General features: G+C 39.5%; 1 protein-coding gene and 1 pseudogene across 10 annotated transcripts in view; one reads left to right on the top strand and one right to left on the bottom strand.

Moving 5' to 3' along the window:
- Positions 1-4,764, top strand: part of ATL2 (atlastin GTPase 2) — a 79,756-nt gene extending 74,992 nt beyond the window's left edge. For 4 of the 10 annotated variants that reach the window (XM_025354389.1, XM_025354383.1, XM_025354390.1 and 1 more), the window contains 3 exons: positions 152-583; positions 2,032-2,046; positions 2,141-3,841. In XM_025354389.1, the coding sequence (XP_025210174.1) occupies positions 152-583; positions 2,032-2,046; positions 2,141-2,248 (555 nt within the window). In that variant the 3' untranslated portion in view covers positions 2,249-3,841. Of the gene's footprint in view, positions 1-151 lie in introns of all 10 variants that reach the window. The other 6 variants (XM_025354385.1, XM_025354388.1, XM_025354391.1 and 3 more) reach the window with 4 other exon arrangements.
- An 8,522-nt stretch (positions 4,765-13,286) lies between these two features.
- LOC112605036 lies at positions 13,287-14,399 on the bottom strand (annotated as a pseudogene).
- Positions 14,400-15,271: the final 872 nt, after the last annotated feature.

Here is a 15,271-nt window from a genome sequence, read left to right as displayed (position 1 = left end):
ATAACTAGATTATGATAACCTGTGAGGTGTTGTGAGTTTAAAACTGAATCATGTAAGTGGTTTGACTTTCTGAGACTAAAAACTATGAACAGGAACTTCTTTCAAGTGTTAATTATTTCCAGCATGTAATACTGTAATTCTCTCTGTGCAGGTATGTGGAGGGGACAAGCCTTACATTGCACCTTCAGATCTGGAGCGAAAACACTTGGATCTCAAGGAAGTGGCGATAAAACAATTTCGTTCTGTAAAAAAGATGGGTGGAGATGAGTTCTGCCGTCGTTACCAGGACCAGCTTGAAGCTGAAATTGAAGAAACCTATGCAAATTTTATAAAGCACAATGATGGCAAAAATATCTTCTATGCTGCTCGTACCCCAGCCACACTGTTTGCGGTCATGTTTGCTATGTATATAATCTCAGGACTGACTGGCTTCATTGGCCTAAACTCTATAGCCGTCTTGTGTAACCTTGTCATGGGGTTAGCACTGACATTTCTTTGTACTTGGGCATATGTTAAATACTCTGGGGAGTTCAGAGAAATTGGAACAATGATTGATCAGATTGCTGAAACACTATGGGAACAGGTTGGTATCTATCTTTTGGTTTTTCAGTGGCTAATCTTATTTTCCTGTGATTTTCCATCCTTTGCAGTATTTGTACTCCTACTTTTCCTTCATACGAGAAATGTCAAAAGGATGTCTTCTGTTTTCAGATGTAGAATCTTTATGAATTGAAGATTTTTTCTTTAAAGTTACAATTTTAATGTACTTTGGTTAGCCTAAATCTGTACTGTCCTCTGGATAGATTCTTAGTTGTAGGCCTGATTATACCAGACGGTGGGCAGGGTCAGAGTCTGTAATGATTTTTTTTCTTTGAGTAAAGAAAATATAAACAATGAATGATTTGAAGGTAAGGAGAAGTTTGGAAGTGGTGCTTTTGGAAAGGAAAATAAGTTTCTTCCCAATACTGGCAAGCAGCAATGCAGGAGAAATGCTGGATGGTAGACAGGTCTTCATTGCCTTCCATGAAGATAGTAGTGATTTCCTGATGTACTGTGAGGAACAATCCTGTAGGGATTTCTTACCAAGGAAACTTTGACTTTTGTATTATGGAAATATTAATTAGTAAAGCAAAGCGCCATGAGCAGAGAACCACATTCCATCATAATCTTTTACGTCAAAGCAGAATTCAAAGCCAGGCTGTGAACTCTTGCCCAGCAAGTATCTACTAAGGAAAGCCATTTTGTGTATCTGCCTCCTGTGTGCTGGAATTACCTGTGGACAGAAAATTCCACTTACGGATGTTATTAAAATGATCTTTGTGAAATACTTGAACATCATGTCAAGGACCAGAATGAAAGCTACAGTTATTAATGATGACCACTGTAATAGGCATTTCAGATGCCATTTCTGGGCTCATGAAATATTGCGCTTATTTGAAGATCTAGGATATGCGAGTCGGTGTTTGTTTTGGCTATAAACTCCAAGACTGAAGAAGCAGACCATTTTTTTTTTTGAAGAAAGTTGATTGGATATTGACTTTTCTTGTAATGATGTTATTTTATAAAGTGACCCACTATATTAATTTGGATTTTGTATTTACTCTTTAGAGAAATGCTCTATTTAGATCTGATTGGGAAGTTTATGTTTGGGTATTTATTCTATTTAAATTTTTATCTCAATCTCACTACTTGATGTTTCTTTGATATCTTCTAATAGAAGATGGATGCAAAACTATCGCAGCTTCACTTTTAAGAAAAAATTAGCTATTTTAAAATTTTGGATCATTATTTTCTGCAATATAATTTTCAATAATTGTACAATATCTTCTTTTGAGAAATATTCATCTCTTAAACAGCATTGATTCTAGGATTTTAGAGGTACCATTATTACAAAACAATTAAATGGAAGAATCTAAAGTGTATAAAATCATTTTCAGTATAGTTGAGGTAAGGTGATCAACTAGTCAGATCTGTGCTGTGTCAACAAACCTTGTCTAAATTTCTTTGCATTTCTCTTTTCTTTTGCTTCAGAGGAGTCCCAGGAAGGTGAGAACCTACAGTCTCAAGTTCTTGTAGTCTTAAACTCTTTAGCTTCGAGGCACTCTGAGTCATTCTCCTAACAAATCACTTCATGTTTTAGGTGTTTTCCAAACTCTTTGAAGTTACTAGACGTCGAATGGTTCATCGTGCTCTTTCATCAGCACAGCGACAGAGACTGTCATCCAACAATAACAAGAAGAAAAATTAGACAGTATTTTTAACCTTTTTCTCTATCTGAAGTGTTCACACTTATACATGTAGGACAATAAGCAGGACCGTCTGGGCCGGTCTGCATAAATGCTGTATACACAATACCAGATTTGATGCTGCATATAGGGTATGGAATTGCACATCCATCTCATAGGAATTGTAAATGGTTTGAATAAGAGGAAAGTAATTTTTGTTGCATTATAAAATGTCTAGTAGCATCATAAGTTTTTTTGAGAGAAGCATCTTTTTATTTCCCATATTCCTGGTTATTTTCATCATTGCTTTGAATTGAATTTTTATATCTATTTTTATATGTAACTCTTTTTTTACCTCATGTTTTTGTTTGTTTTGCACATTTCTCATACCACAGGTATTGAAGCCCCTGGGTGATAATTTGATGGAGGAAAACATAAGGCAGTCTGTAACAAACTCTATCAAAGCAGGCCTGACTGACCAGGTGTCTCATCATGCCAGATTAAAGACAGACTGACAGTTCATCTCCTCACGGACTCCACTCTCTTTTTTTTCATGCTTGCTGTACAATGAGAACTCAAATAAAAATAAACCAAAGTTTACAATCAACTGTAGAAGTAGTTTAGTGTAACTGGCTTCACAGATGGCTGCCACAGAGTGTGAAAATTGTTTGTTAGTTTTAAGCATTCTTTTAATGGCTCCTAAGACATGCAGATTTGCTGAGGAGCATTGGTTAATCATGCACCTTTGTGCCATGTTTAATTCTTTTATTTCTTTTTACTTAATCTAATGTTAGTGAACTTGTCTTATGTAAAAGGATATTTCAGGGAAATATTTTCAGAAATCTATTTAGAGTCTCTTTAACACAGTGTCCCATTGAAATTTTAGTTTTTAGAGAATTTATGAATCACTGTTTCAAGAACCAGATTGGAATGACAATGAAGCCTTTATTGAGCCACTACATTAAAAGTATATATTGCTTTACCGCCTTCAATACCAGTATTACATAAATGCATGTATCAGAAACTTCACAGAAATTACATGACAACTCTTGTAGCTAAGAAAGTAATTCTGAGGTGTACATTTGTCTTGCCTTTTTAAATTTATAAACCTGCCCTAAAAGGAGATGCATATCTGGGAAACTGAACTGTCTTTTGCAGTTTAGCCTTCATGTACATAAAATATGCCATTAATTTTATTGGGGAAGAAATTCCATCCAAAAATGTTGCCTACAGCTATGAGTTAAGAGTGTCTGTACAGTGTGTAGCTTTTATTTTCTAAAATCACAGATAGGGCATGTATATGAATTATAAATATATAAATACGATTTTGTATTAAAAGTTTTGTAGTTTATGGCAAAATCTGGTCCTGTGGTAGGCTAAATAAGTACAGTCCCTGTGAAAGGAATGTTTGTGGCTCATGTCAGTGTGTGAATGCATAGACAATTTGAAGTTTTTGATATATTTGTGATATTTATCTTGAGCACTGCAATCTCACCCCCCGCCCCAAGGGAATTCAATGGGAATGTTTATTGTGACTTTGTCCTCTGTTGCATTTTAAAGTTATTTCCTGTAATTTATTTTCAGTACATAATTAAAAATTTGTTGTATATATAAAATGAAACTTGTGATTCTTTTTAAAGGAATTTTTCAAGTATGTATTCCACTACATAAGCCACATTTGTTTATAGTGAAGAGAGCATGAGCAGGAAACACCCCAGTTGAGAGCTCTCAGGCATCGTACCTCAAAGCTAAGCTTGTAAAAAGTTACTTTTCTCTGTCTGTCTCTATAAGGGAAATCCTATGATTAACCTAGTTGTAGATGGGGATTATTAATTTCTTTCTCTTTTTTTAAATTTTTTTTTTTTTTGGTGGTATATGTAAGGCTAATATTTTTTCAGTACTTTTGTAGTCTTTATGAACACCTATTAAAGTACCTAGTTTTGTTTGTTTTTTGAGACGGAGTCTCTCTCTGTCAACCAGGCTGGAGTACAGTGGCGTGATCTCGGCTCACTGCAACCTCCACCTCCTGGTTCAAGTGATTCTCCTGCTTCACCCTCCCGAGTAGCTGGGGCTACAGGTGTGTGCCACCATGCCCGGCTGATTTTTTGTGTTTTTAGTAGAGATGGGGTTTCACCGTTTTAGCCAGGATGATCTCAATCACCTGACCTCGTGATCCACCTGCCTTGGCCTCCCAAAGTGTTGGGATTACAGGTGTGAGCCACCACGCCCGGCCCTTAGTTTGGTTTTTAAGCGAAGAAAATGCAGGTGTTGAGTTACATGCGTGAAAACTCTGAATTTACTTTGGTTGATACATCTTCCCTCCCACTCCCAAATTCTGTTTTTATATGGATTGTATTTGTTTTCATCTGTATTAAATTGCTAACTTACTCATCTGTTCTTAAAGAATCCACCTGAAAAGTGTCTTTATTCTGCCACCCTGTTTTATGAATGCTGTGGACTGTTTTTTATGAATGAAAAAATAATTTGTTGTATAATAGCAGATTTTCTGAAATTAAAGACTTAGCTTACCTTTAAAAAGTTAAAATCTAGACCATTGGCTTTCTTATATTTCTTACTGGAAAAGCGTGCTTTCCTCAAAGAAGACAATTCTCTGCAGGATTCCAAGAAAGCACTTTGGTGTTTCTGTTGGAAGATTCCGAACATTGTTAGGCACGAAGCAGTAAGAGGATGAAAGACAAACTGAAAATTGTTGATTGACACATCAGCTTTGGTGTTAGCATCTTTTCTGTGGCAAAGGTTTTAGTAATCTATATTACCAGTGAGGTTTTTAAAAAGAGATGAAGATTTTCTCAAGAACAAATGATTTATCTTCCTAATTAAGATACAGATAATTCGCTGTTGTGAAAGGGGCAATCATCTGTGACCCTGCTATTTAGTATTCCTTACATACTTCTCATGAAGATAGCTAGTCTTGCTTGCACTGTGAAAATATTCTACTTATAGACCTCAATAGCAGTATTTCCTTCTTGAGGGCTACATTTCCGGAGAACTTTGGGCTGGGGTTGCTGTATTTTTTTTACTTCAGAATTAAGCTTGGCGGGCTAGAGACCTCTTTTGCTGTAGGTATGAGTGCTGTTTTAATTGCATTGTTTTGTTATTATGGGATTTATTTATTTATTTATTTGGTCTTAGTGTGGTTAAGAACCTATTAAAATATACCACAAAATTTTGGAAAGCACTGTGGTGATGACTGTTAATGGTCTGTTGTGTATATATCCAAATGGCTTTTTGGAAAGCAGATGCTTAGGCTTTTAACCAGGTAATAAATAGGCTTTTTGATCAGCTGCTTATCTGCCAGTGTGCATTGCTTAAGTCCATTTCACACTTTTAGGCTTTAGCCTAAACATTCGTGTCCTGAATTCCCTCCCTCCCTCTAACTTGACCAGAATGGATCTGCACATCTTGGGTTTTTTCCATTCGTGTCATAGTCGTGGAGTGAGGATGAAAATTAGCTTGAGTTGCTGTGCCTCTGGTAGCCGTCTTCTCACTTGGCCAGAGATTACTCATCAAATGACTGTTAGATTCTGTTTGGAACCTCTGCCAGAAAGAGAATGTGACTTTGGGGAGTCTTCCAGTTACTGGTTCCTGTCAAAGCTAGATGGGGGGCATCCCAAGCAGCACAGAGAATTGCTCCCTTACCTTCTGCATACTGAAGTCTTACATTAGATCCTAGGAACTTCTGTCTTTCAGATTTGCATTTTGCTGGAAGTTAGACTGAGGAATTGAGGTGCCCTTAATGTACTCAGTGAAATACAACTTTCATGTCCTTTTAGGATTGTGACATTTGCTGCTTTTCAGAGCCAAATATATCAGCTGAATAGGTTCAAACTGCCTAGAGATATACAGGAAAGGGCTTAGGGGAGGGAAGTCACAGCCTTTGCATAGCTCAATAAAGCACCTCCATATATACGTTAGTACCCTCCATACTCAAGGCAGTCCTGTGTGATAGGTAGGAAACCACTTCAACCAAAAGAACCTTGGGCATCTCAGGCTTGCAACTTAGGACTCTACTATATACACCTCCAGAGGTTTCAATCAGTTAGAAGCTTTAGACAATGACAAGTAATATTCCCAACTCAAGATGCAAGGACTGTCTTGGCTGCATTCCTAAAGGCAGTAAGTGGAGGAAGTAACATCTTGCTAATACCGAAACAAGCTGAAAATTACCCATAACATTACCACTCTAAAAAATGATGCAAGAAGTAGAAATGTTCCTGTCCATTTGATTGTACACCTGAGAGAACCATTACTTTGGTGTGTACTATTGGAACCTTTCATCTGCTTATTGACACGTCTACATATGCATAAAATATACTCGTTTTTTGTTTTACACAAAAATAGAATTATCCCGCACATGATATATTTTTTTCATGTAACAGGGATATTTTCCTAGGTCATTATATAATTATTTAATGGTTACTTTGATTCTTAGGGTAGGTGGAGTTTTAAGGAGAGAACACTAGACCTGGGATCATTGCTGAGATAGCGTGACTCTGTCTCCACCCAAAGCTCATCTTGAATTGTAATCCCCGTAACCCTCATAATCAACAGGTGGAACCTGGTGGGAGATGATTGGATCGTGGGGGCAGTTTCCCCCACGCTGTTCTCGTGATAGTGAGTTCTCACGAGATCTATTTGATAGTTTTATAAGAGGCTCTTCCCCTTTCACTCATTCAATCTGTCTCACCTGCTGCCACGTAAGACGTGCCTCTTTGCCTCCACCACGATTGTACGTTTCCTGAGGCCTCCCCAGTCATGTGGAATTGTGAGTCACCCCTTCTTTTATAAATTACCCAGTCTTGGGCATGTCTTTCTAATAGTGTGAAAAAGGACTGAAACAACTGCTAAGAGTTTTCTTTTTATGACAATTTTCCTCCTATAATAGGATTGTTGAGAGAATCAAATAAAATGTGAAGGAAGGGTGCTTGGGAAGCAGGTACAAGAACAGAAAATCGTGCCCTCAAGTTTGCTTGTTTTAAGGCTGGATCTGCTGTTTAGCCACCTGTACTTGAAGCTTGTCCATAACTTACTCCCCGACCACCCCCACCCCATCCCCGGCATTTGGGCTGTTATTTAACAGTTCTCTAACTTTCTGACAAATTTATATGGTAATTAGTAAACAATGTACTCTCATTCTGGAGCCAAATGGGTGTGCAGCCACGGACAGTAAGACAGGTCATCTAAAATGGCATGGTTTAGACTCCTCGGTTACAAAACATGAAGACTACCTAAAAACTCAACCTAGATCTGGAAGAATACTTAAATTTCAATTCTAAGCAAAGGAGATGAGCTTATAGTTAAAACTGAACTTTGTTCCTAGCTCCACCACCCAAGCTTCATGAATTGGTGCTAACGCTTATATAGCAGTTGAGCCGCAGCTTCTTCATCTATAAAATAGGACTAATATTACCGCTCACAGATGTTAGGAGGATGTGATGAGAATTTCCACATCCTGGCAGACAGTCTTTTAAATCTTTTTTATGACGCTGATATTTGTAAACAAACACCTATCTTCCAAATTGTACTTATTTTTAACTTCCTCTGTTTCCTGAAGAGGATGAACAAGATGAAGTTTGGAGGGTGGTAGTCATTGCTATTTTTGTCTATGGAAGAAAGCATTTTGTCAGTACTTTTCCCCAAATAGGTTGAGCTCCTTGAAAGAAGAAACCATACTTTATGCACCTTTTTTACATTATCAAACATTTTTATGCATACTAAATGCTCAGAATGTTTTAACATGGACTGGATTAGTCAATTTCAACTCCATCCGCCTTCCATACTTAGGCATATGCCACCTACTGTAGGTAAACTTGGTTATTTGGCAACTGTGGGATCCTAAATATTGGTTGCTTTTTCTCCCCTTGGCATCAAAATATCAAAATATGAAGAAATATGATCATTTAAAAAAAAAAAACCCTCAGTAAAATAACTGGGGGGATGGTGAGAGTAGGCTACCTTACAGATTTGGATTATCCTTTTTTTTTTGTTTTTTTTTTTGAGATGGAGTGTCACTCTGTCACCCAGGCTAGAGTGCAGTGGCACAATCTTGGCTCACTACAACCTCTGCCTCCCAGGTTCAAGCGATTCTCCAGCCTAAGTCTTCGAGTAGCTGAGATTATAGGCACCTGCCACCACGCCTGGCTAATTTTTGTATTTTTAGTAATGATAGGGTTGGCCAGGCTCATTTCGAACTCCTGACCTCAGGCAATCCACCCACCTCGGCCTCCCAAGGTGCTGGGATTACAGGTGTGAGCCACCACACCCGGCCTGTCTTATTTTTAAAACTTTAGTATACTGATTTGATTTAATGCAGCGTCCTGAGTATCTGCTTATATAAGTCCTACCAGAATTGGATTTACAGGCTGTCCTGTGAGGACAGGCCTGTGTGTGTGTGTGTGTGTGTATGAACACGCACATATACATATAAAAATGTGTGTGTGTGCGTTTATCTCCAAGAGGGATGTTTATATTATTTAGAGAGGACAGGGCAGTTTTTCCTGGGAAGACTGAAGGTTTTGTGTGTGTCGGGGGATATAAACATGTTTGTCATCTATACTAAATGCTGCCAGTGCTCATGTAGTAGCCTTGGGGTGGGTTATTCTTACCTCTGATTTTATAGAGGAGTCATCTCAGGCTCAGAGAGGTCAACCACATTTACCAAAGGGAGTGTGTTCTGGGATTTGAAACCAGGTCTACTGGCTTTAGAGTTCAGAGTGCTATGTACTTACCCACCCTATCACACCACTGTGAAGAGTAAATAGTCCCTCCCAGAGAGGAGGAAAGAGAGAGAAGGGTCAACATCAAGGAGGAATGCAGCAATGGTCCAGCATGGCTCTGCTAGGGAATGACTGAAGGGCAGAGATGGATGTAGGAGTGGAATTGAAGTTTAAAGACCTGGGCCAGATTGTGAAGGGCCTTTCAGATCAGGTAGAGGGGCTTGATATTTAGATATTAAGGTTACATGGACGATTCCTAGAAAAATAGAACAGCTAAGCGGCCAATTCTAATACTCTAGTTTCTCAAAGTATGAATTTTTATTTTTATTTTTTACGGGCTAGGGGTGGGGTCTCAAACTCCTGGGCTCAAGCAGTCCTCCCACCTCAGCCTCCCAAGTAGCTAGGACTATGGGCATGCACTATTCTACCTGGCTCGTTTTTTATTTTCGATTAGAGTCACCTGGAGTGCTGTGTTGTAAGTGTACACTCTTGGGCCCCACCCACATTGCATAGTGAATTTAAATCTGTATTTCTACCAGGTCTCTCAGATAATTCTAATGCATACTGAAGCTTGAGATCAGTGTTAAGTGTTTCCTAATGAGTAGCAGAATTATGGATTTCTCCTGCTGTTTCTATACTTTCCTGACTAGGAAAGATTTCTGCATAGACAGAGCTGAAATTACGTTGTTGTACTGTGTTCTTTCCCTCTGAGGAAGGTGGAACTTGTATCGGGAGGGAAAGATCTTGGCCATAGATTGGAAGCGTGCGCTTCTTCCATGTTAAAGTAAATGTTGTCTCTCAAATTATAGACACATTCTGAAGCTTGGATATTCTTTCAAAACTATGCCATTTTGCTTCACAAGCTTTTTACTTGTTCTTTCCTTTTAAATACTTTTGTGAAGGAACACAATAGTTTTAGACATAGCTGATTATTGCAGTCTTCTTTCATTTCTTTAGGGAAATGTTTAAGAATGATTATGACACTTCATAATATTCCCTGTTCTTTCATCAGCTTTTGAATACAGAGAAAAGAACCTCAGGACTAATTGTATAAATCAGCAGATCGTACCTCCTATCAAAGTATAATCCTTAAATTTATACATGACTGTCATCCAAATATACAATGAATACATAATAAAATGTATTCAACTCCTTAATGAGGAAACCAGAGATGGCAAAAGGCTGGTTCAAAGCAGAATTGGAGAAATAGGAGTTATGTAGTCCACCAGGAAGGGCATTTTGAAATGAGTATGCTGAGTAATGTGAGCCCTTAGTAGTAAATGGCAATGCCAAACAGATCTAGATCAGTGAGTCTTAGACTTTAGTTGCAGGAACCCCTTTGGCTCTTAAAAATTGAGTCCCCCAAATGGTCTGCCAGTATTTATCTTTAAATAGAAATTAAAACAAAAATGTTAAAACATTAAAAAATAAGCCAATTATATGTTAACTTTTAAAAATTGTATATATTAAAGGTATGCAACATGCCATTTTTATATACATAGTGAAATGATATAGTCAAGCAAATTAACATATTCATCATCTCACGTGGTTACCCCCTCCTTTTTTTGTACTAAGCACACCTAAAAGCTGTCTTAGCAGATTTCGAATATACGATACAATATTATTAACTGTAGTCTTCATGCTGCGTGTTAGAGCTCTAGACTTACCCTTTGACCTACATCTTCCCATTCTCCTGCCCCTGGTAACCACCATTCTACTTTCTGTTACTATGTATTTGATTTTTTCCCCTTCCTTTCTTTTACTTTTAGATTCCACACATAAGTGAGATCATGCAGTATTTTTCTATGTTTGACTCTTTTCACTTACCATAACGTCCTCTAGGTTCCTTGTCACAAACAGCAGGATTTCCTTTTTTAAGGCTGAATATTTCATTGTGTGTGTGTGTATATATATATACATACTCTATATATATACTCTATATATATATATACATACTCTCTATATATACTATATATATATACATACTATATATACACACACTATACACACACACACACCCACAATCTGCTAGGATTCAATATATAAAAAAATATATAAATTTCTTTAGCAATTTGCCTAGAAGCCTTCTTGATAGGCATGCTAAGCAATGCCCCAGTATAACTTTGAAAGGACATGATCTACTGCTTTTTCCTTTATTTTTAAGTTTTAGATATTTTTTCAAAGCTCATGTCATGCTCCTTTTGCCAGAAACAGATTGGGTCAGACAGACCAAATAAATTCCATGTGTAAACAGTAGAAATTGAGACTGTATTATAAACCCCTTTCTTTAAGCAATCCCCCTCAAACAAACGAAAGCCCTTTTTTTAATTCGATCTGAAATATGCACAAGAAAATTTGAAAGTATAAAGACATTCACCCTTAAGATTCTGATGTACTCATCAGAGATAAACACCGATACCATTTTCCCCCTTCTCATCTGTTATTTGTGTTAGTGTGTGCAAGTAAGTGGTCCTCTGTATTTGTTGGTTCCGCATCCATGGATTCAGCCTACCTCGGATGGACAATTGAAAAGAGTGAATGGTTGCATCTGTACTGAGCATGTACAGTACAGACTTGTTTTCCTTGTCATTATTCCCTAAGCAACTAGTTTCATAGCATTGACATTGTACTAGTTATTATAAGTAATCTAGGCCGGGCGCGGTGGCTCAAGCCTGTAATCCCAGCACTTTGGGAGGCCGAGACGGGCGGATCACGAGTTCAGGAGATCGAGACCATCCTGGCTAACACGGTGAAACCCCGTCTCTACTAAAATACAAAAAAAAAAACTAGCTGGGCGAGGTGGCGGGCGCCTGTAGTCCCAGCTACTCGGGAGGCTGAGGCAGGAGAATGGCGTGAACCCGGGAGGCGGGGCTTGCAGTGAGCTGAGATCCGGCCACTGCACTCCAGCCTGGGCAACAGAGCCAGACTCCGTCTCAAAAAAAAAAAAAAAAAAAAGTAATCTAGAGATGATTTGAATCATATGGGAGGATGTGTGTAGCTTCTATGCAGGCCATTTTCTATAAGGGACTTGAGCATTGTGGATTTTGGTATCCACAGGGATCCTGGAACTGATCACCCATGGATACTGGGTGATGACTGTATTTGAAAGTTTGGTTACTGTGCTGTGCATACCCTGGCCTTACCCCCTAGAGATTCTAATTCAGTTGATCTGGGTGCAGGAATCAGTATTTTCAAAAGTTCCCCAGATGATTCTGTTGTGTGGCTAGGTCTGAGAACCACTACCTAATCTAACCCCATCTTCAGCTCTTCCCTGGCCTCCCACACCTGTCTTTTGTGTTCTCTATAATCCACAGTCTGTTATTAACAATTTGCCTAAACACTTTTTCTCTCTGTGTGCATTCTCTTCATTGTTCACTTTAACTGAAACCCTGGTGTCTTCTATTCCCCTAGTAGAATTTCTCCCCTGCAGCCCTCTCAAGGCTGGCTTTCTCCCTCCCTAGCTACTGTTGGTCCTAACAGAGGTGATGTTCCTGTGCTCCATTGCTCCCTTTCAAGTCTTTTTTCTATTAAACAGCAAATAAAACAGCTTCTTTAAAGTTGTTGGACTTTTCCACTTGTCACCCCAACTTACTGTGGGCAATCTACTGACCTCCCTACCATGCCCCCTCCATTGATAACTCTAGCACCTGGCTTCCAGCCTTTTTCTCTTGTTCCTTCTGTGGTCATTCTTGGATCCTTAATGCCACATGAATGACCCATCTCATCTCTTGATTTCTTCAGCCCCCAAAAGACCTCCTTTCCTCCATGTCTCCTCACTCATAAGTCATACCCTTCTACTATGTCATTACTACCTCCCAAATCTAGATTTTATGGCTTCCTTTCAGTTCACTGACTGCAGTGTTTCCTTTCAAACAATCCTCTGATCTCATTGAAGCCTCATCCTTTCACCCTACTGCTTGTTCATACATATTGCCCTCATCTCCTTGCCTTCTTACTCAGCTGAGATGCAGTGGTCCAGCACTACAAACATTCCTTAAAAACATCCTTAGCTACTCTGTGTACCCACTTAATGAAACTTCAACTCTGTTTATAAACCCAAGTCTCTACCTGTACCTACACCTAGCAGTTGAATATTGTTGGAGAAAAATCATGGAATCCTGCTGACTAGAGTTTTTTTTTTTTTTGGCTGAGCACAGAGGACTTTATTGATGATACATGACAAGGTGGGGCTCCCTAGACCCCTCCCTCTTCAGGGGGGTCTGCATGGAAACTGTGAGGAGGGGAGATTCTCAGTGTGGTAGGAGACCTAGTGCAACAGGGAATTCCTAGCAGCTGAGGGCCTGAGGCTGGTAGTCTTGGGGTCTTACTTCTTGGAGGCCATGTGGGCCATGAGGTCCACTGCCCTGTTGTTGTAGCCAAATTCATTGTCATACCAGGAAATGAACTTGACAAAGTGGTCACTGAGGGCAATACCAGCCCCAACATTGAAGGTGGAAGAGTGGGTGTCGCTCTTGAAGCTGGAGGAGACAACCTGGTACTCGGTGTAGTCCAGGATGCCCTTGAGGGGCCTCCGATGCCTGCTTTACCACCTTCTTGATGTCATCATATTTGGCAGGATTTTCCAGATGACAGGTCAGATGCACGACTGACACATTGGTGGTGGGGACGCAGAAGGCCATGCTTGTAGTCTTCCCATTCAGCTCAGGGATGACCTTGCCTACGGCTTTGGCAGCACCAGTAGATGCAGAGATGATGTTCTGGAGAGCCCCGTGGCCATCACACCACAGTTTCCTGGAGGGGCCTGGGATAAATAGAAAGGAAATGTCTGGGTTAAGATAAAGGATTGTGGAGACCAAAGTTCTTATTTGCAGAGAAAGTCTTCAGGTAGCAGGCTTCAGAGAGAATAGGCTGTAAAATGTCTTCTAGGGGGCAGTGATGGTGTGGATGGTGGTCATGAGTCCTTCTACAATGCCAAAGTTGTCATGGATGAGCTTGGCCAGAGGGGCTAAGAAGCTGGTGGTACAGGAGCATTGCTGATGATCTTGAGGCTATTTTCATATTTCTCATGGTTCACGCCCATCATGAACATGGGGGCATCAGCAGAGGGGGCAGAGATTATGACCCTTTTGGCTCCCTGCTACAAGTGAGCCCCAGCCTTCTCTATGGTGGTGAAGACACTGGTGGACACCACAATGTACTCAGTGTCAGCATCGTCCCATTTAATTTTGGTGAGATCTCGTTCCTGGAAGATGGTGATGAGATTTCCGTTAATGACAAGCTTCCCATTCTCAGCCTTGACAGTGCCATGGAATTAGCCATGGGTAGAATCATACTGGAACATGTAGACCATGTAGTTGAGGCCAGTGAAGGGGTCATTGATGGCAACAACATCAACTTTACCAGAGTTAAAAGCAGCCCTGGTGATCAGGTGCCCAGTATGGCCAAATCCATTGACTCTGGCCTTCACCTTCACCATGGTATCTCAGGATGTGGCTGGTGCTACATGAGAAGATGTGGCTGTCTGTCAAATGGGAGGAGCAGAGAGCCCTGACTAGAGTATCTTCAATTGCATTACCACAATTCTGAAATAGGTACTCAGTTGTCAACCCAAAATAAAATTCTAAGACCTCCCCCAACTATCTGAATGGACTTTGTCCTTGGCCAGGGCTCTCTTAAAATTCAACCTGAAAGACCAGTTCAGGCCATGATGGGAAGTGGGGGTCGGATATGCCTAATTAAACCTCTCACGCATTCACATCAACACAGACTTTAAGTCTGATAGGAACCATTTTACAGCCTGTTCTCTCTGAAGTCTACTACCTGAAGACTTCTTCTGCAAATAAGAACTTTGGTCTCCACAATCTTTTATTTTAACCCGGACATTTCATTTCTATTTATCCCAGGTCTTCACATAAACTCAACCAATTGTCAGTCAGAAAATTTTTAAACCTACCTATAGCCTAGTGGATTTAAAAGGTTGTTTAAAGACATTACTATGAAGATTTTCAAACATGAAAGTAGAGAGAATAGTGTAATGAAGTTTCATGTACCTATCACCCAGTTTGAATGATTATCAGCACATATCCAGTCTGGTTTTATCTACACACTTCCATTCCCCCTACCTGAAGTTTGACTATTTTGAGGGAAATCCCAGTTATTATATCATTTCTATCATAAATACTTGGGCACATATCAGCAACCACAATACCTTTATCCTAAAATAATAGATCATCACTTAATATCAAATATCCAGTCAGCATTCACATTTCCCCAGCTGTCTCATCAATATCTTTGTTATCACCAATGTCCCTGACCATCTACTACAAGAGGTTGAACTTACTATTTATG

Source organism: Theropithecus gelada, chromosome 13 (genome assembly GCF_003255815.1).
Source record: "Theropithecus gelada isolate Dixy chromosome 13, Tgel_1.0, whole genome shotgun sequence".
NCBI classification, from domain to species: domain Eukaryota; kingdom Metazoa; phylum Chordata; class Mammalia; order Primates; family Cercopithecidae; genus Theropithecus; species Theropithecus gelada.
The sequence above is the reverse complement of the archived record's forward strand: the minus strand, read 5'-3'. Positions and strand labels throughout refer to the sequence as shown.